Below are 23,143 nucleotides of genomic sequence, written 5' to 3' on the forward strand. Positions count from 1 at the left end.
TGCCGTGGGACGTGTGATATCGGGTGTCAAGTTTGCTTATTCGTTTCAAAATAATGAAAAGAAATATTCTCACTTCTAGATGTGACGTCTTTCAATGCAATAATTGTCGCCATGGTGACGTCAATTCAAAACTGAAACTAATCACCCACTGTAATAAAACTCAAGTGCACTAATGAGTCTTGCAATGAAATAAACAACGGTTTTAATTTCGGTGTGAAAATATAATATGCACACCTCAATAAACAATCTACGGGTTGTTGGTGCGCGTGATATTGTGTTTGATTGCGTCATCAAGCACTGAACCAGTAGATTGGTTAGCGAGTAATACACTAACATTTGCCCGGAGTTTACGGCAGTCGAATCAGCAATTTACCTGCCAAGTCGTGATGCGATACTAGATATATATTTAAAGGACATTTAAGTAATTAGCTGCGAACGAGGATAAGATGGAGAATGTGATGTCCTCAGAAATACAATGTGTCATTTAAATGCAATGCAATGCACCACGATCAGGTGCCATTGATAATGTCGTGCTAATTACAGAGTTCTCTTCCAACTATTTACAGTTATCCAAATACATAGATCAAAACAATATACTGTAAAATAAATGTGAACTACCGAGCTGTAGCAATTTTCTAATACTATATCGTTCCCCGGGACATCATTTCCAGCTACATCATTATGGGAAGAAAGGAAGGTTGTGCAGTTAATCCTCGAGGGTGTTCCTCTACATTCAATCAATGTCAGCAGAGACACAACTTCATTTAAACACTATGTAAGTTTGATATCAATTAGGTTACTCCTGTCAACCGTGTTACAAAACTGTCTAGATCGTCTGTCAATGAACTATTTTCAGTGAGAGTAAAATGTTCCATGAGGTAATTATGACTATCTTCGTGAGAGCCTATCCACATGGTAGGTCCGTGAACGGATATATAGCTTCAAAAACCGTAAATAAAATGACCTTTTGCGTATATAATCATGCGACGTGTTCCGGGGACGTGTTAAAGTGTCATCCGAGCGCGCGCGGCTTTTCGAAGATTACTGCGCCTCATAATAATCTCAGAAATGTTTACCAAGTCCTGTAGCCATGAGAAAATGATGCCCATTTAGTACAGAATTACCGAATAAATTATAGAAAAAAAATACATAAAGCGTGCAAAATCTTGCAGCAACATTTTGGCGGGAAACAAAATGGCGTCCAAAAAGTATTTTCATATCCGTGATGATGAAGTTAAATACATATAATTCAAATTTGAATATTGAAAAAATCACTTGTTCCGGAGATCAATTTTTCATGATTATTTGTTCTGATGAGTGCGGAAATTAGTTACTGTGTATCGTTTATCAGTGTGTCATGCGTGACAAAATTATATTTTGTTTACATCCAACGAGACAGTTATGTTGATTAATACAGTTCACAGTCAGATTATGCACAATGTACTGACATAAAATAACACGTACTTTTATTGACTTTAGTGGAGCAGAGCTGAACGGTGCTATCCAAATAAAAGGATTATACGACAGAATCATCAGAATTACTTTGTGAATAATCCATCAAAACAGTCCTAAGAGGCTTTATGGAGAGCCCATTTATTTTAGTGACGTGACACTGGGTAATGGGAAATGAAAGAACGATATTCGAGAGACAGTTTCATAAAGAGAGCATTTGTATAAAAAAAATGGTATATCTTGCCCAGTAAAAGTAAAAGCAATTTGTCTCAAATATTATCCTAAACACCACACACCAACCCATCCACCCCTGCAGCAATAATGGTGCGGTTCTTGTGTAAGTACATTTTGACAACACGTCCTATGACTATTTTCTTTTTATTTTATGCACGAACGCAAACTATGTTCTAAAATTAACTTAAGTGCCGATGTGTTGCATTAATATTCCATTAAAACCACAGCGAGAAGGACATACTCACTCTGGCCAGGGTACTTGGAATTTCACTCATGGATATTACACACGTTGGTTGTGTATTTCAAATTAGTTTCATGATTCGTATACGTCATCGCCATACAGTCTCTTATCCCGGGAAAGTAACATCAGATACGTTTTGGATTAAAGAGTGAACCAGTTAAGAGGGAAAGGGTGACAAAGTCATACTAACTGTATTATCCTCGTCATGTTTGGCCGACATGATGTGATTACATTCGTGTCTGGAGGAGCAAATGTTGTTATTTCATTACATTTGATGTCCATGACACCTAGTCGCTGTAAACATGGTGTAATTAGCGTACCATATGTTATATGTAATCGTCTTGATGCATCGCCGTTTACTACGCCCTCTGCCAGGAGTTACGCGTTTTGAAAGCAAAATGACTAGTACTCAAAAGAGGTTGCCCTCTTTTATTGGAGAATCGAGCTACCCAGGCTTTAGAAAAGGATGATACTTGTTGTTAGTCAGAATATTACTAATAGCAAGCCTTTTAAAGCGGTAGGGTTATCACCTGCGCACGCGCGGGAATTGAGACGCAAGCGACGATAACAAATACACGCTAAAAACGCAAAGGCTCATGGGTAGACGCTCGTTTCTAAACAGTGACACGCCATGGCTATCTAACGCATGCGCAGGTGGCGACTTCCCCGCTTTAAATTAACTTTTTTTATTAACGAACGATAACATATCAAAGCACTGGCGACACTGTGAATGGCCTCCTTTCGTCGCCTGAGGGCGTGACTTATACAACAGGTGAATTACTAGTACATAACGTTTATGGCGCTCTTAAAATACAATAGCACGATAGTGGTTTATTGTCGATATAAATATGAACGTTTCTACAGTTCGTGATGTTCATCCCAATTCTTTCCTGTGGGGAGGTGGTGGAGGAAAACTACAATATTCCATGACGACTCTCAGAGTTTGATTGCTATTTTGCTTGCAGCTGCTGTGATAGTCATTTCGGTCGTACTTTAAATGTTGCAGTTCAAGCCTTCTCTGTAGGATAAGTAAGCAAATAACACCGAATAAACGGCAAGGTAAATACTACGTCTAATTATAATAAACACGTACTGCGTGCGTGACTCGAACCGGCGCTATCACGCACGCAGTACGTGTTTATTATAATTAGACGTAGTATTTACCTTGCCGTTTATCCGGTGTTATTTGCTTACTTTACTTCCTATGTCGACAACAACTATGAGTTTAAAATTATTTCTCTGTAGGATACTGCGCTCAGTCACTGAGTGAACATATATCTGTTACAATGGTAGAGGGCGCACTCACATCCTTGTAATATTAGTATTGTCTGGCAGCAATAAACGAATGAATGTTTGTTTGATTCAGGTTCAGTCAGTAGAAATGTTCATCAGAAAGTGTTTCAGCAAGTTTTATTGAGAGGAGAAGCCGGAGATGAGAATTTTGCTATGGGCAGGGTAGCCGAGGCGCGCCGTGTTCTACATGGAGCCTATACGATTCCGCGAATGGTGTACCGCGCGCGTGAAAAAAAAAATATCAGTTACTGGGGGCGCACTCACACAAGGTCCTTTCAACTTCCGCAAGATTGTAGGCGAATCCTACCTATAGATAATTACATTCAGGTCGCCATGGTTATATTGGCTGAAGAATAAAAAAACACTGATAAATATGGATACAATACATATACAAATTTATTGCCATTTGCCTAGAAACACGGATTTCAGTCGCAGCGTTCTAAAAATAGCAGCTTTGAAAATGTTGCAAATTTTTCGCAAAATATGACACTATAACAAACATAATAATGCAGTTTTATAATACCAAGTACACAATAATTAAAAAAAAAACATTGCCATGCAATTGATTTGAAAAACACAATTTCTAAAAAAAAAATCCGTAGGCTTCTTACCTATTTGTGTATTCGTAATTTGTTCTAATCTATCTACTGCGAGAGAAGTACTGAGTTGCCCCATAGACAAATGTGCAGGTGGCGGTACGCGTATTGCATGATTGAATCTACATTCACATGGAATTCGAACGGGCGTCTTTTGTACGTTCCATAAAATGACGTTAAAGCAGCATGCAATAAACTGGAAGGCAGAATATACAAACTCAAGTTCGCTTACTTGGCGAATTGTGTGGGTTTTTTTTTTATAAAATTACGAGATGTTTTCACACATAACAATTCAGAAGCAAATATCCAACGTACATGGTAACGGACACACGGACACGCCTTGTAGTTGCTACATCTTCAAATCACAAATTCAGACAATATATACTTTAATACATTTGTCATGACATTCTGAAAAAACAGTGTCAGTCTCGGACAGCATATAACAATTTAAGTGCACAAGATACGTTAACTCTTCTATCGTAACAACCCCTAGAGAAGTTTGAAAGTAAGACTTGGCCATCTCGCTGAGAGCGTCCTTACATAAGTGAACCCAGTAATGGGCAAAAAGGCAATTAAATGCATATCATTAAACAATCTAGACTTGATATACTCCACTCCATGCCTAGCTACGTTCCCTGTAATTTGCCAATGTGGTCAGCTGTTAAAGGGCAGTGGTCGTCGCGCCGCGCATGTGTGACATTTGTGTTGATAAACATTAATTTTCCCAACACATCAATGGAAATCACGAGTATGAGTTTTCACCTAGGCGAAACGTGCACTAATTACCGCTGGGATCTTCTTCTAATCACAAAAACAATACATAGTTAAAGTTTAGAAACGTAACGGTTTGTACTCGTTGGCCTGCGTAACAGCCAATGTCGCCATCTTTGTTCATATGAGACCCATACCTCGCGCATGCGTGGCGCGACTACCGCCGCCTTTTAACCGTAGATTTGAGTGGTCGAAATAATGCCGTCAGGATAAACAATAGGGAACACGTGTTTATGGGGAATTCACTGTGCGCAACATTTTAAAATAGTATATTATGGTATATGCGTTTGACGTTTGTTTAAATGTGGGTTGTAATGAGATAACAAGAAGACCGTATCTAGGCTGTATTGGAATGGGTACGTCAAGTGGACTACCACGTAGATTCAGTAAAATGTTATTTACGTTGATAATTACACTTCCTGTATTTACAATGATGGCTACATTACATGCAATAATGAACGCATGTCAAAGATACACGCTATTATAAGTGACTAAGAAGAAAATCATAACATACATTATTTAGTCAAATGTCAACAAATACACCTTCCTGTTAAAAATCTTTATACATATACACGCATTGATCGAGTAATAAAGTTTATTTTTATGTTTTCTCTTTGTTCTTTTGTTTTAAATGTGTTGAATAATTGTGTGTTAATACCAAACAAAGTTCTATTAACATTTAACTACACGGCACAGATTGTGTTCTCAACCAATAAAAACACAGGGAAAGAATTTCGTCATATTTTCTATAAACATTTTTACAACTAAGCCACACCGTGATTCTCAACTATCACTGGGTGTGTGTATATCCATGAACACAACAATATTATTAAAATTACAATAATTTCATTTCAATTTAAAGCGGGGGGTCGTCACCTGCGCATGCGTCAGATGGCCATAGCGTGTCATTGTTTACAAACCCACGAACCTTTGCGTTTCTAGCGTGTGTTGTTATCGTCGCTTGGGACTCAATTCCCGCGCGTGCGCAGGTGACGACCCTCCCGCTTTAAATATTCAAATATACATCTTTCTGCTGTATTACAGCCAGAATGCTACGTATATGCAAATGATGCATATCATTTGAATATCACTTTAAGTTAAAACGTTAAGTGTAGGAAACACCACGGGAAAGATCGGTGTTGCGAAGCCTAGCCTGAAGCAACTTCCCGGCATCCCTTGATATTAGCTACTAATACACTGAAACTTTCTAGCCAGCTGCATTTAAAGTTTGCAGTGGAGAATTATGGTCCGAGTAACACAAAATGGCTTGTTTGTCATTAATGCAAAAATTAACAGCTGCAATGTGGTCGCTGCCTGGCTAGTTGCACTTTCAATCCATTCAATCATATAATACAATAAAATAGATGATCGCTGGTTATTTTGTTGTTGAATGTTGATTTCAATTTACTATGCCAGCTCATCATGGAATAAAATAATACAAATGTCCTCAAAACAGGAAAATTGTTGGAAATAATTTCACTGTACAGCTCATATAGTAGCACCCAACCAAGGTCATTCGAACCATATTTGGGTACAGCTAAACTGTTTACGTGACGTTGACATGCTACACTGCGTCGCCGCGAGAGGGCGACTCTCCTTTCGAATATTTCGTGACGTCTTTCCTTTTCGTTTTTTTCGTCAACACTTTTCTGCGACTGTACAATCCAAGCGTAATAACCACGACAAGCAAGATGATGCAGAGAATAATTATAATGCCACCAGCAAGACCAAAGGGTCCAAATATCTCATCTGTGAAAAAAAAACTCAAATGTATATCTATTCGCCAAAAATAGTATCAGTAACACAACAAATAATATAATTTAATAGCAAACAGCAAAATGCATCTTGCCGTGCGATGGTTCGAATACTCTGTCGAATATTGTAATTCATTCTTAGTTGTTTTGTCTTCCATTTGTTATATGTAAAAACTATCCTGCTTTGTATGGTCTAATCACAGGGAGTAGGAAAAATATAGTATAAAAAAAATATCATTATCAAAAAAAGGTCATTGACAAGCGGGGCATTCCATTCTGTTTCATTCAATAAGCAGTGAATACAAATGACAAGACGAACAGCCCATTATACAGGAGGGAATAGATAAAAACATTTTAATAATATTTATTTATTTAATAATACATTTTTGCTTCCTGTGGTTGAAATGCCTCTGACCACTTTAATCTCAAACAATTACTCGATTCGATTACAGGTGTGGTGTTATGTGCAAATTTGAAAAGTGGTTAAAATGAACGTGGTTATATAATAACAACAACGTCATATTTAATCTATTTATTGAACTAAAAACAGTTTCTTAGCCACCAAACTGGAGTCGGTGTCGCCAAAGAGTTAAAATTAGATTTCGTTTTATCTCCATGGTGTAGATGACAACGGTGACAAAAGTCCTTGGGTAGTAAAAACGCTGCCAGAAATCCTGAATTGGCGTCCGCGGCGATATCTTCACCGATCGCTTTACGAAGCACGCCCGAACACAATGTAATTCACATGTGGGTTAGTGATGATGTATTCCTTTGATCTTAATTGAATCGAGCGGAGTCTTGCGCATGCCGGCATTAGATTTTGAATAGATTGGTTCCAACACGTGGCAATGAGCGCTGAAATTCCTACTTACCTCTTGCACATAAAACGGCGTCTTCATCTTCTCCGTTCGGACAGTCTTCAAACACATTACACACGTCGACGCCATCTAGGATTACGGTATCGTTGTTAACAGGGTCAGTTGAATTACATACGAATGTACATGTTTCATCTGGAGAAGAAAGCAAAACTGTTTTACGTACACGAACTGGTATTATGTTTATATGTGTGTGATGTGATTAAAATTATGAAAAAAAAACGTAAAAAAGAAATCGTAAATTATTAAATTAAAGTCGCATAAGAAAAAAATACATGAAAATAAGTTATAACCTAATTGCATGTACATTCAAAGGTGCGATGTCAGGTGTTCCGAAAAGGATGAGTACATTCTGCTCCACGTGTGGCACACACCGCTGTCTGAAACACTATTTTATTTGTGAAACATGAAACATGGAACTTGGTTACGTCACTGCCATGGTATGCATATGACGCAATCTTCGTTTTGGTAAGAACCACCTTAAGGGTTTATTTGCAGGGTTTAAACCTAGTCAAATGAGGGGAGGGCAATCCCAATGGGATTTCGCTGTCACACGACTTTCGCGTTCAGCCATCGTTCACGCAATTTAGATTTATTTTTCAAGAATTTTTCATCGGAATCGCAACAAACTGCAAGCAAGTCTATGCTAAACACTGTAAATAACTGTCCTGCTCAAAATAATTTTTAAACGATAGTGAACGTAAATTGCTGAAAACAAATGCTGTCATACTGAATGAAACATTTAGACGACCTATCACTTTACTAAAACATCCGCGGTTATATGCTAAGCCCTGTTGTTTGAAATATAAAAAAATGGTTAGAAGAGAAAATAATTCAGAAAGAAAATATGGTATTGTTTTTATCTCGACAATACTGTGCCAATATTTTTATTGGATCACAATAAGATTAAAATGGTCTTACCTCGCGTCACAGCAAAGTCTTCCTCGTTCTCATACTCCCCGACACAGTTCTGTACACTATCGCATTTCAATCGATTGTCGATACATAACAAATTTTCCTGATTTCCATTCTTCTTTCGGCAAATATAACACGATTTGTCTGTAAATATACCACGCACTGTATGTAAATATAACACGCACTGTATGTAAATATACCACGACTTGTCTGTAAATATACCACGCACTGTATGTAAATATACCACGCACTGTATGTAAATATAACACGCAATGTATGTAAATATACCATATAATGTCTGTTGTCTGTGAATATGCCACGCATTGTCTGTAAATATAACAAGCATTGACAGTAAATATAACACGCATTGTTTGTAAATATACCACACATTGTCTGTTGTCTGTGAATATACCACGCATTGTCTGTAAATATACCACGCATTGTTTGTATATGTATATATATAACATTGTTCGTAAATATAACACACATTGTCTGTTGTCTGTAAATATACCACGCATTGTCTGTAAATATACCACGCATTGTCTGTAAATATACCACGCATTGTCTGTAAATATAACACGCATTGTCTGTAAATATACCACACATTGTCTGTAAATACTTTGTAAGTTATGTTATGTACCCCGGTAAAACATAATGTTATCATTATTTTCAATATAACAACATTAATAATTGAGTATAGCTATTATCTTGTATCGCTACAGCACTTACGTAGACTCGGTTCCAGCATAGTCACTCTACTAGGAGAGTGACTGTGGTTTCAGTCTCTCGCCGCTGTACTACTGTGACACAGCCGAGGGCGCTCGACGTATAACAAACACATACTGTTGAGGGCAGTATAACAAACAGGAATGGCAAATCAGGATACGCACGAGAGACTGAACATCGAATCTATACACCATTACGTTTTTATATGTTATTTCACTATTGTGTCTGGGGTGAATTCTCAAAATTATCTCTCTGCAATACGCATGATTGGTATATGAACACGGCAGCATGTAGGTACTATAACCCTAATATTATAAATGATCATTTTGTCATTTTATAAAAAAAAGTTATACTATACGTTTTTTGTATATTTGACATACTAGAGAAATTATAAACAAATAAGAGAACACTGAGAGAAAATGTCAGATTTGAAAAAAACATACATATAAATGCACATATAAAAAAATGACATGGTCTTACATGGTAACACAAAAAGACTAAATAAAGCCCAAAAACGTATAATGAACAGAGGAGACACTATTTTGCACATGTTGTCTGTACGAGGCGCAGAATGTAAATTTATTATTTTGTGTATACTAGAATAAAACTGACTAATAATTCTAAATTACGTGCGTATTGGAGGCCGTGGCGTGTGTGATTTAAATTGGTGTATGCATTTTAAAAACGGTGTGATTGTGCTTTTTAATGGTATGTGCATTAAATGTATTGTATTAAAAAATGATGTGTGTATTTTAAATAGCGTGTGTGCTTTAAAAATTATGTGTGTTTAAAAAATGACGTGTGTGTATTAAAAATGATGTATGTATTAAAATAATGTGTGTGTTTAAAAACGATGTATGTGTTTTAAAAATGACGTGTGTTTAAAAACGACGTGTGTGTTTAAAAATGACGTGTTAGTTATAAAAAGACGCGTGTGTATTAAAAATCATGTGTTTTTAAAAACGACGTGTGTGTATTAAAAATGATGTGTGTGTTTAAAAATGACATGTGCATTTAAAAATAATGTGGGTTTACAAAATGACGTGTATGTTTTAAAAATGACGTGTGTTTAAAAAATGACGTGTATGTTTTAAAAATGACGTGTGTTTAAAAACGACGTGTGTGTTTAAAATGACGTGTTAGTTTTAAAAAGACGCGTGTGTATTAAAAATTATGTGTTTTTAAAAACGACGTGTGTGTATTAAAAATGATGTGTGTGTTTAAAAATGACATGTGCATTTAAAAATAATGTGTGTTTACAAAATGACGTGTATGTTTTAAAAATGACGTGTGTTTAAAAACGACGTGTGTGTTTAAAAATGACGTGTGTGTTTTAAATGATGTGTATATTAAAATGGCGTGTGTGTTTAAAATGACGTGTGTGTTTTTAAAATGACGTGTGTGAGGTCGAATAGAAATTTCGTGTGTAAAAAAAAACGCGTGCATTAACATTTTTACGCCTGTAGGGGGCGCTATTTTTGAATGATTTTTTTTCGTGTGTGTGCAAAAAAACGCGTACATTAACCTTTTTACGCCTGTTGAGGGCGCTATCTTTGAATGATTTCATCGATTTTTTTTCGTGCGTGTGTAAAAAAAAAATCGTGTGCATTAACCTATTCACGCCTGTGGAGGCGTCGTCTCAAGTGGTAGAAATTTTCGTTTGTAGATTTCTATAACATCAATGAGGTACGTAGGAAGAAACGTGTCCAGCGCGAACATGTTATTCATTCATTCGGCCTTATAAATTTACCGACACTGTCAGAGGCCTGTCGATTTATTACGGATAGACCAGTATTCGGCCCCATGGGTCTAGACGTCCACGTATTGTCTTCTGCAACCATTCACACGAATACATCGACAGGTCTCTGACAATGTTGGTCAATTTATAGGGCCGAATAAATAAAACGTTCGTGCTGGACAAGTTCCTTTGTACATAACTAATTGACGTTATAGAAATACACAAACGAAAACGACTACCACTTTAGACGACGCCTCCACAGGCGTGAATAGGTTAATGCACGCGATTTTTAACACACACACATGAAAAAAATCATTCAAAGATAGCGCCCTCCACAGGCGTAAAAGGTTAATGCACGCGTTTTTTTTTTTTGTCACACACACGAAAAAATAATCATTCGAAAATAACGCCTCCTACAGGCGTAAAAAAGTTAATGCACGCGTTTTTTTTCTTTTTACACACACAAATTTTCATTCAACCTCAAACACGTCATTTTTAAAAAAAACACACGTCAGTTCTAAACACACATTATTTTAAAACACACGTCATTTTAATATACATATAATTTTTAAAACACACGCGTCATTTTAATATACACATAATTTTTAAAACACACACTTCATTTTGAAACACACACGTCGTTTTAAACACATCATTTTAATACACACATCGTTTTTAATACACACACGTCATTTTAATGTACATATAATTTTTAAAACACACACGTCGTTTTTAAACACACGTGATAAAATCACACATCGTTTTTAATACACACACGTCATTTTTTAAACATACATAATTTTTAAAACGTCATTTTTTAAACACACATATTTTTTTAAATACACACGTCACTTTAATACACACGCCATTTAAAATACACACATCATTTTTTAATGCACTTACATTTAATGAACATATACACACATCAGTCATTTTGAAATACACCATTAAAACGCACAGTCACGCCGTTTTTAAAATGCACACATCATTTTAAAACACACACGCCACGACCTCCAATACGTACGTAATTTTGAATTATTAGTACGTACGTTTTCTAGTATACACAAAATAATAAATTTACATTCCGCGCCTCGTATGTCTGCCATCTCCCTGCGCAACTCCTAATACAGCATGGTTATATAAATAAATATTCTTCGTAACATTCCTTTTGTAAGTGTTATTGAACATATATATATAAACAGCAGAATGAGCTGTGTTTGAAGACACGATCCTCGGGACACGTACTATTTTGATTGAATTCACAACGTTATAATAACGTTTCAATGTAAGCATCTCTACATGTGTTGAACACACGGGGATAAAGCAATACCTAAAATTGTATTCAAACACACTACCTATTTTGCAGAAATTTCTCCCCAAACACCCATACCCACAGTGCCACCTAAGCCAGTGCTCGTTCCAAATCTACGCGTTAAAATATTAGTAAGAAAGGGAATTAATTTCGTCAAATCATCTTTCTCGGCCAATACTACTCTAAATGACGTCGCGATGAGGCGGTGTTGCTAGGCGATGGTCTCATCACGGACTCCGATGTTTGTTCACTTATGTTGTACGTACATTTATGCTTTGTATGGTAATTATTAACAAAGACCTTGGTCAAGACTGGCTCGTAATTCAATAAAGATCTTCAGTTTGATGATGAAAAATTATATGGGTGTCATTATTTGTAATATATCGACACAGAGATTATAGCAAAAGCTGGTCGTCGCCGTGAAGGCTTGTATAGTATTGATTTTTTGCGACTTTTAAAATTCGTATTAAAACAAGACAACATCATAATAAGCGAATCCGTGCAGTACAGTGAAATGCGTGTGTATGCATAATTAGACGAGACCATTCAACGCGTACGTCTGGGGACGTTAGGTTCGAATGAAACATTTTTTTCTGTATAAAAGGCAATAATCCGAATGGCGTTGTACAACAAACATGGAATGAATAAATCATTTATCGTACCTCATGATCATGACAGCCAATCAGATTCGCGCATTACATTTACGTCACAATAACTTGTCAGGAGAACACGACAACAAGGCAATAAATAATTCATGAAACAGACAGTTTGTCATGCTTGCTCTCACTATTCCACAATCTTATTGACGAGAAACTAGGATTTTGTACCGTTTTCACGTAATTTTTAGTCGAGCTTGCCGTGAGTTTCACCAGTGCTCTTAGCGCTTTGAGACATTCGATCTGTGGTTGTATATATTTTCTCACGGTTTATTTGTTGCTTACCGCACCCTTATTAAAAGTGTTATGCTCTAAACAGACTAGGCTAAAATTGCACGAATCCAAACATAGTATATGTATAAATTAAATGTCGGGGAATTTCGTCCTGCCCATTCTGACATCAAAACAAAACCATTAACTTATAAAGTCCTCTCCTATGCCCCCCCCCCAATAAAAAAATGACCTGGTGTGTGAGTGAGAACAGTAGGAAAGATAGTTACCTTTAGATGTGTTTGTAACGGTCTTGAAAGCCACAAAATTCACTTCGATGGCGATATCTCCCAATAGATTACTCGCGTAGGGGATAACAATATTGACGTCAGCCGACCTTCCATCTGTCAAGTAGGCGGTACTAACCTCTTCTTCTATCGAACCACAAAGTCGTGTTGATGGATTTAATATGGTTCCACTGAGGCTATCGACGATCATAACCTCACCTTTACTGCATGAGATGTCTTCATTTTGTACTGGAAGTTGTAACTCCTCTACCCACAATGCCACCCTGTTTCCTTTCGGCAATGTGATCCTGAACGTGCAGTCGGCTTTGTTAATTATATCATATCTGTCGATGTAGAACATGAGTGATCCTGTGAGGGCGATAGTTTCCATCTCTTTGAATGATTCGGGTCTACATTCCGTTACGTTTACTGTAAGAAAAATGACACATTAATGACATTAATTAGTATAATTATAGTTTATATTTACTAAGATATTATTTTTTCTTTGTTGATTTCAAGAATGACTTCTTGTGTAGATGCGACTTTGACTTTTAGCCATGGAACGCTCATCATCGTAAAACCCCGGTCTTTTTGTGGCACCTAAAGTTTACCGTATGAAAGCTGCGTATAGAATACGTATTATTATAAATCTGTCACCGTAACGCCATAAGTTACAACGTGTCGTCATTTTGCGGTATTTTACGGGGTATTTTCATCCTACCATATTAGGAAATGCGAATTCCAAATAATAAAAACAAACATGGCTGCCACCAGGGTTTGACTGAACTCCACACAAGTTAGCTGATTCTGTTCTGTTCTGTTCCCATGATGTATCCTTGGAAGGGAAAGATGTATAATAATAGGGTTATTACGAGGATACCTCAAAGTATGCACTCAGACAGTACGCCGTCGCATCGCGTCGGTCGATACTGTAGCTTTACTGTCTTCGTGCATACTTTGATGTATCGTCGTAATAACCTCATAATATTCAGAAGTTCGGGTTGAGTATTTGCTTTCGTGATGTGCTTATACCTATTTAAATTACTGTTTTTAAACATAGGCCACGTTGGTGTATTTTGTCTAGGTATGTTTGGTGTTTATGTTTTAAACATGAGTGGGTCTCCTTTTTGTTTCTTCAGTTGGTGAGAAAGTATAAAACATTAAACGCTCCGAGACTTTTGTTCATTTGGTTTGAAAATGGCACACTATATAGATGGCGTCCTGTGTTTAATTATTTTCGTTAATAAGAAAATAATTATTAACAAAAAATTGGTCCGTAATCATATGTGATTCCAAATATGGCTCTGTATAACCAAACGCGAGATTACTCCGAGCGTGGATGATAAAGTGACATATATTTCGTATACATTATTCCTGTACCCCGTATAGACACAGAAATATTCAATCACTTTGTGCGGTTTAGCAAAGGAACTATGTGACCTTCTTCTTAACACCGCAAGGTTCATTACTGTTTTATGTACACGCTTCAGCATGCACAAATAACACCCGAACTACGTACAAAGATGTAGTTTTCAGTTGTTGGCATGGTAACATCGAAGCGTGTAAAACAAAGCAAAGTGTTACGAATTTCAATTATTTGCGGAAACAGCGGCAATAAGTAAGATAAGTAGATATAATGTTGTTTTTACATTATTACAATGTGTTAGAAAAAGATCATTAAGATCATTATTTTATCCCTATTATTATTCCACATTCGCCAGGACCAATTCCATTAATAATGCCATATATTGGACTAATAACACATAGTAATGACGTAATGTATGTCTCTAAGCCATGCACACCCAGCCAAATGATTTGCTTGTAACATCCTAACAATTAATTACAAACCACCACTTTAAGAATAGTTTTTAATAATTAAATTCTAATAGTTCAGAAATCGATATTGAATCACGGATTTCCACACCGATGCTTTTTTTCACTGTCCCGCACGGCACGCCGTCTGTTTTGATAACTACTGAAGTGCTTTTCAATTCTAATCAGGAAACTAGCAGGACTTTGATGGCTGAGCCCTAACTCAACCGTAAGGACATCATTCATTTTTAATGGCTGGCGCTTGGTGGTAAGATTTGTAAAGCGGTTTATGCACAGAATACTAGAACGTGTATAACTCGTATAGTCACAATATATATATGACATTGTATCTATTTCAAATGTCAAGGTTACTTAAATATAGTCCGTGTATTCAGTAAAAATTACTTACGTTTCCATATTTTGTAGAATTATTAAATGATATTTTGAGACACTAATGTTTTTTTTATTATATATTGTACCACATTATAAAATAAACGGAATTATATGTATTTGTTTGACAAAGTAAATCTAGATCTTTAATAACCATTTTCTATCCCAGTACGCCAACAAACTGCATGTCAGTAGTGTTTCAAATACAACATTTACGTGCTATGATGCAATCACGTGATACATGGAGGACGGCCTTGTATGACGTACTCGGACACAAATATCACGTGATTTTTTTTAATCAGGAAAAAATTGATGGATATATTTCATAGCACTGTTTGTTTGAAGAAACCTTGAACACTTCATCGTATCAACTTGGAATAAAGTTGATCGTTGATGTGACCATGAACTATCACACTGCGCTCGAAATGCTTCTGTCTTTGTAGAACAGCAAAAAATGCAAAAACGAATGAATCACTAAAATCAGAAGAGCACGTTTTTGCACCTTTTAACTTAAAATTGAGAAAAATTCCCCGGGACCTCAATTCGTTGCTTAGATATTTTCTGAAATTTCCTATGCAAAAGCAATGAACCGTTGTACTCTACTACTAAATACTAAATTCTTAAAGGGCGGTGGTCGTCGTGCCGCGTCCTGTTCGATGTGGGACTCATAGCGACGTATACAACGCGTGTAAAATACATTGTTTATTTACGTAGAAATTCGAACACGCGCTGCGCGACGACCACCGCGCTTTAAACCGCCAAGTAAACAGTATGGCAAAACATTACAACTGTATATACTTTTATTTGTATGTACCTAATCATTGCACTGCTAAAAGATAATTCTTTCTTTGCCATCCGACAAAAAGGGGTTGACCCCGGGGAGGACCATTACAAACTATGGACGGAGAGATGGCATCAAACCTTGCATGTTGCGGTTCCTGTACATATGGTTATCATCTGTCAATATGTGTTTCTGCTATCTAATGTTGTATAATTATATTCAATTCTGTAATTCGTTTCCAACATTATCCCATGCGTAGATTATCTTCCCCCAAATTACCATCTTCCAGACTTGCAAGTGAGGTTTTGCTTTGTGGATTCTATCTAATTCAATCTACGCATTTTCATCGGTTTATATCTCTATTATTAATTACAGTGTTTCACCCCCCCCCCCGACCACTTTAAATCCGTGTCTGTCACGATGAAGCTGATAACAGAGTCACAGCGTTTGTGAAGTTAACGTCGTATATAGCCCATAGCTTGACGTTCAATATACGCACCGAAGCACTAATGCGAACGCATAATACTCCCCCGCGCGCAGAGCACGGCGTAATGAAGTCCCGGGGTCGTATTGGATTCCATTCGGGTAGAATTCATCTTGCTGTCCCCATTAAAACAGCATACCACGTTCGTTAATCCAGATTAGTTAATCCAGATTCGAAACCACACTAGGCTTCAGTCCGAATCTAAAAACGCGGTTTCGAACTAGATACTCATAAGCACAAGTGGGAACAGCTGAAACAACTTCGATTCTAGCCAAAGATACCTATTATTGTCTGAATGGTTCGATTCGCATGTACACATGCAACCTCGTATTGTCATATAGAATGATATCAACATAACCGTAACAAGGATTACATATCTAATTATATGATGGTTAGTTTAGTCCCAATGTGTGTTGTTTTGCAAATTACCACGTCCCTTTACAATAATTAACCAAAGCACTGCAGCTGAATTATCTTCCTTTGCACGAAAAAAAAGTCCTTACCTGAAAATGAAATAATTCTTTTTGTTATCTAACATTAATGGATAGACGTTTTGCACCGTATCGTTTGTTATTACGTCATTTTTTTCTGTTATTGTACTTTATTTAATATTTGTTTCATTTATGTGTTAAATTACACATACAAATGTATACCAACAATTACATGAAAACAAAATGTATACAATGCGTGAATGAGATTATATATAGGTATGTCAAATTAATAACATAAATAAATAATATCAGTGAAATAAACGATAATGAACTACTAGTATATCTACAAGTTACGTAATAATGCACACATTGGAGGCCATTTTGAAATAAATTCGCACATCTATATTTTAAACGTTGTCAGATTGGTAACTGACTCACTGACTGGACAGGTGCATTTGGTCATCTCCGTTCATGCGTTACAAATCACATACAACAAACTGTTAAACAGAATCGTTTCCGAAGTCGTTGAAGTAAAAATAAAACGAAAAGTCATGAATTTTGAATGATTTCTGTATTAAATAGATGTGTAATACCTGAGTGTGCATATCCTTGGAAAATGAAGGCCACGTTGGGTAATTATTGTCGTTGATATTGCTGACAATGTTGTTTTTGAAAGCAAAGTTTATTTATTTATTTATTTATTTATTTATTTATTTATTTATTTATTTATTTATTTATTTATTTATTTATTTATTTATTTATTTATTTATTTATTTATTTATTTATTTATTTATTTATTTATTTATTTATTTATTTATTTATTTATTTATTTATTTATTTATTTATTTAATTTATTTATTTATAACACGAAACACATATGTTACCGCTATATTCAAAAATTACATGGTAAACATGAATTGCATAGTAAAATGTACGGATGTAATGCTCAAATATAGAAAATGAATCTAAACAATCTGTATCTAAAAATAAGAAATCCCCTTTCCCTCAAAGTCCGCCAGCTGTCTGCCCTGTCTGATATTTACGTAATATTCCAATTGATTCCAGTATTTGTATATATTAAAAATATATGTATTATCAAGTTGTTTTTCTTAAAAATTATATTTCTTGCTTTAAATGAATAATTATGACTGAAAAGAGTAAGCATGACGTCATAAAGACGACATTGTCCAACGAAGCGTAGATTCACTGTCGTACGTTAAATCTCAATGTACATACTTTCCATTTTACTGATGTGTTAATTTTGTCCATTTTGTCTCATAGGGGAAAAAATCTCCAATGTTTCCCACCTCGATAAGTCGAATGTGATTTAGGGAAATGTATGAATCAATTATAGAGTGTATAAGTGTAGTTTTGAACATCATCAGTGAGACTTGATTGGCTGTTGATGACTCATCTGTCAATTATTTGCACGCCATCGCATCATTTGCTACATTATGACAAGATAAAATAACACACGTGAACACAATACATTGGAATGTCTTAAATATCTCAAGCGGGGTTCTATGCAAAGTGCTTTATTACTGATAATGCCTGGCTATGGTCGCCAGATAATTTAATTTGTTAGTTTTGATTAAACATTTTACAATATCGATTATATTCGTTAAACTCATTAACATATTTATCCACCTACTATTATTTTTGAGATATATTTTAATACTTGTTTTTAATTGGTTATTGTCATTTATTTAATAACCTCTGTGACCGAGTTCGAAAAAAACATGTCATATTTTGTTTTAATATCACGCCACGTATTGCCCCCACGATGTCCCGGAAGACGCTCTGACTATCATGTAAAATCATTTTATTAAACTTTAGGATTTCTGGTAATATGTCGGAAAGATTGAAACTAACAACGATTGCCTGATTTCATTGGTGTATCAACTACTACAGAAAAATGGTCGTAAACATACTAACTCTGTGAACATTCTGATCTTATGTGTGTTACTATGTAAACTTTGTGAGTAAACTATTTATAAATAGTTTGCTGTTTATAAAAGACGAATATCATGTCGGTTTATTTGCTTTGCTGAGTGATCCCATCTGCTATTATATAGTACAGATTTGCGTTTATTTGATCTGTCGGAGTATATGCCACTACATTAAGACGCAGTTTGTAACCACTGCAGATAACTGACACTCACACGTACGTTATACCCAATAGTATCATAAGCTGCATAAAAATGCAGACGAACACTCTTTTTTGGGTCGATATGCCCGGGGATGTAAGTCACAAGATCAATTTTTCTATATTTAGAAGCCATATTCGACTGTTATGTTATTGGCGTTTTTTAGTAAGAAACGTGACTAAGTTCGGCACATTTGCATAATTATTTCTTCTTATCATGATTTTAGTAAATTGTATTAAAGGGCGGTAGTCGTCGCACCACGCATGGGCGAGATATATGGGTATATTTATATAAACGAAGATGGCGACTTTGGCTGTTGCGCAGATCAATGAGTACAAACTGAGACGTTACGAAGCTTTAATTAGGTATTTATTAGATGTTTAGAAGGTATCGAAGGAGTGACTGGCGGTAATTAGTGAAAGTCGCGCCCAGGTCAAATCTTATACTTGTGATTTCCATTAGAAGAGCGCATTGGATTGTGGGAACGTCAATGTTTATCAACACAAATATCGCACATGCGCGGCGCGACGACTACCGCCCTTTAAGTATTCAAATTAAGATTCGAAAAAAGTACACATACTTAATTTCGATGGGTTGTAAAATTGTCACTGTAAATTCGAAAGTATTACTAAGCACATTCTTTAGACAGTTTTCGTGTTGACACTAATATACATGTATGTAAGAAAAGTAAATGTCGCTGTTGAATTATGGGATAGGTAAATCTGTTTGTTTTGCTCAGTTTACACTAACTTAGTTATCAGTGAACTTGCGACAAATTGAACAATTATAGTATTCGCACACAGAGGCTGCTAATTCCATTTTGGACACCAGTGATTATAAATGAAAGGCTGGCAACCAAAGAATGACCAATAAATTGAAAACACTGATTTATCATTTTAAAAATGTACAATACTGGACATGCTACAAGCGAATGTGACGACGGCAACCTACTACAATGTTTTGTTCCTGGTAGACGGATGGGGCGGGGGGTATAAAAATGTATGGGTAAGCTCTCTGGTGGTTTTTAATGAAAGTTCTACATTTTACCAAAATGGGGGTTTAATTCGACAAGTGTGGAAGTTAACGTTTTGATGAAAATGTTAGGTAAAATCACGTCAAATTCACAAAAAGAGAAGTCGACATTCAACATGACCTTGAACGCAAACATATCATATCATCAATTCTGCAAAATTATTAAAAGAGGGAGTTTTTACTATTTTACACACACACCTGGAGAATAAAATCACTCAATTTCTATATTTTATTATCATATCTGCGTTAACTTAAGATACATTGACCGATGTTTCTCAAGACACCAATGGCAATATAATTTTCTCCAAATAATGCGATACCGTCATTCCTTGCTCGGAATTAAAACGGCATATGTCTGCGAGTGCTAAAACCTGACGGGTGGATTTGTATCAGACAAATCCATCATGTTAAAATGTTTACTTCAAATTACCTTACATCGTAATGAACTGTGGCGGGATTATCTTGGATGTACGCAACATCTCTAGAGAAATGGCTTCATTGGAATCCCTTAGTGACTTTCACTCTAAATGTTCTCTACCGTACCCTTCAAACAACTGTCTCTTATAGCGCTTTTTTTCTGTCACTGCTCCAGTTTTCTACAAACGGTCTCCATTACTGTATGTTATTCCTCCAGATCACAATTTCGGTGAATAATCAAGCTTAAATTTTTTTTTATTAGGACCATTTTTTTTATCGAAACAATGAAATAATCAGTTCGAATCTAATTGTGAAGCATAATGCGATGAACCAACAGGGGAAATTATATCAGATCAGGTATTGACATACCGTAGATCGAAAAATCTCAACCTCACCGACTTCTCTAAATATCTCTGTCTAACTAAATACTTCGATTTCCAAGTTTCTGAATGAACGTGACGTTCAGAATGTGACGTATCTAATTACCTTCACTGGTTTTTCGAATGAAAAATAAGTCTTAAACTTACCTTCGGTGTATAGCTTTTCTATTTTCAGGGGATGCGGCTTTTTATACGCCAACGTAGACACCACGCAGTAAAGGCCCACTATGATTAGGCTGTTCCCATACATCTTTTAGCGGTATTACACTGATAAGAAATCGAAGCGAAATGGTTACCTCAGTTCGTGTACAACGGACGTCGTTAAAACGGTGTTTCAGATTTCCCTGCTTGTCGGGCCCGCGAACATGGATAATTGAACCGTAGCTATCCCATCATGCACTGCAATCATACCGCCTCGGTAGAACTCGCCGTTTTACGTTGTCAGGCAGTTTGTGAAGATCGATTGAATTATCAACATTGTTCAACATTTCTTTTTTAGAATGAAATGTTAAATGATTAAATTAAATTAATTACGGAGAGCCAATCCGTTCATATTTAATCTAATAATTACATGTTGTCCGCGCAGTTTCACAAACACCTTGCATTTATATATAATTTATATCAACATTAAAATACGAATACACAATCTCTGTTATTACGCATTTTAGAATTGTTACGCTGCGCACAGTAGGTGGGTTAAAGCTAAATAACGCATAAGAGAACACACACTGTTCCAAATAAAAACAAACCTACGCGAGTGATTTATATTTCGAGTTCATCTGCTTATATTCTCAATACTAATATTGACAGTATAATTTTAGAAAGTTACGAAAAGCAGACGGGGACCGTTGAAATGCAGTATTGGTTTTGCGTACTCCTCGTGGACTGCGTGGAGTAATCGGTATGACCTTCTGCGTACTGTCTTCGCATGACAATTGGGCGCGCTGACGTCATACACCAACCTGTCAATTCTACGCATCGTCTGCTTTCATGTCGAGGACGTTTCTTCAGATCCGCAGCTGGCCGAGACTATATTTCAGAATATTTCAAAATTCCGATTTTTTGTCAAATCACGAGGACATAAAAAACGCCGGAAATGATGTAAATATGTTTCAAACTGTCTTGAATACGGTGGATTTCAGAAAAGCTAACAGCACATCCCCTATCACCCTTTTCCAGGGATGTAACCTTTCTCGAATAGATGCTAATCCTAAACATCGAATATTCCCACCTATTTGAAAATAGATTTCTGTGCCCTACTTTCACTTAAGTTTGAACAGTGCACGTGAAATAAAAACCGTATCTGTGGTGTGTACACAGAATACTTTTATTAGCACTTCTCAAAGCCTCTGACTGCATGAGTCCCCTGAGCACAGCGCGTACTGCCGTGATTTATACGGGATTCAGATCATCATGTCAATCCAAGGGTAATCGCACACACCTGACGTTTGCATTTCGAATTCTCCACAGAGCATGTCCTTCATCCCATCACGCCCTGATGGATACATGTCAATATCACACTAGGGATGTACAATTGGTATTATAGGGTGGGTCAATATAGCCGTGATGGGAGCTGGGTTAAAACCTTTGTAAACATGGTAACCCCATACACACACGTAATTGAGAATACGCATTTCTCTTTGTGTGTATTATGATTTCATTTATTTATTTATTTTAACCATACAATCCATCCATCATGCATGACATGTTCTATGCTCAATGATCTAAATGGTTGACAGTTCGTCTGCACTCTTAAGCTATCTGAAATAAAAAGTGTTTGTATCGGAAACGCGACAGAGGTTCAACCCCCCCCCCCCCCCGGACATAGATAACATATGTTGAGAAGAATATAACCGCCAAAGATGCCTGTCCTCTCAGAGAATCTCTCTATCGATTCAACCTTTGACATAAAAGTACAATGGGGGACAAAATATACCAGATATATCGTGGGTTAATGGGTTTAATATTTATAGATCCTGGACTTTTTAATTTAATTTTATTCGAGATTGACCCATCCCGGGATATTCGGCGACCTTTTATTTATTGTATAACTAGACGTAGGGCATAGTATTACCCACATAGCCTATTAGGTACTGATCATTTTCTTCTATCTGGGGGCGTCGGTGAAAACGGGGGTGTATTTTTAAATACACAAACTTAAAGAGGCCATGCCATTTTCAATAAATATCTTTTGGGCAGTAGATTTTTA

At 36.2% G+C, this 23,143-nt stretch overlaps 1 protein-coding gene across 1 annotated transcript; it reads right to left on the bottom strand.

The window, feature by feature from the left end:
- Positions 1-5,887: 5,887 nt before the first annotated feature.
- LOC144362080 (uncharacterized) lies at positions 5,888-21,289 on the bottom strand. Its single transcript, XM_078013665.2, has 5 exons — positions 21,082-21,289; positions 13,064-13,489; positions 8,138-8,275; positions 7,214-7,351; positions 5,888-6,336 (listed from the first exon to the last, which is right to left on the bottom strand). Exons 1-5 carry the CDS (start codon positions 21,182-21,184, stop codon positions 6,152-6,154), a joined length of 990 nt encoding a protein of 329 aa, XP_077869791.1. The 5' UTR covers positions 21,185-21,289; the 3' UTR covers positions 5,888-6,151.
- Between the last annotated feature and the right edge of the window lie 1,854 nt (positions 21,290-23,143).

Source organism: Saccoglossus kowalevskii, chromosome 14 (assembly GCF_978046115.1).
Source record: "Saccoglossus kowalevskii chromosome 14, keSacKowa6.1, whole genome shotgun sequence".
In the NCBI taxonomy this organism is placed as follows: domain Eukaryota; kingdom Metazoa; phylum Hemichordata; class Enteropneusta; family Harrimaniidae; genus Saccoglossus; species Saccoglossus kowalevskii.

Bases quoted from the DNA above. Each gene is read 5' to 3' on its own strand.
- LOC144362080 (XM_078013665.2), bottom strand. From the start codon at position 21,184: ATGTATGGGAACAGCCTAATCATAGTGGGCCTTTACTGCGTGGTGTCT. The intron at 13,490-21,081 runs GTAAGTTTAAGA...TTTTTCTTACAG, and splicing joins AGAAAAGCTATACACCGAAG to TAAACGTAACGGAATGTAGA. The intron at 6,337-7,213 runs GTAAGTAGGAAT...TTTTTTTCACAG, and splicing joins CGCCGTTTTATGTGCAAGAG to ATGAGATATTTGGACCCTTT.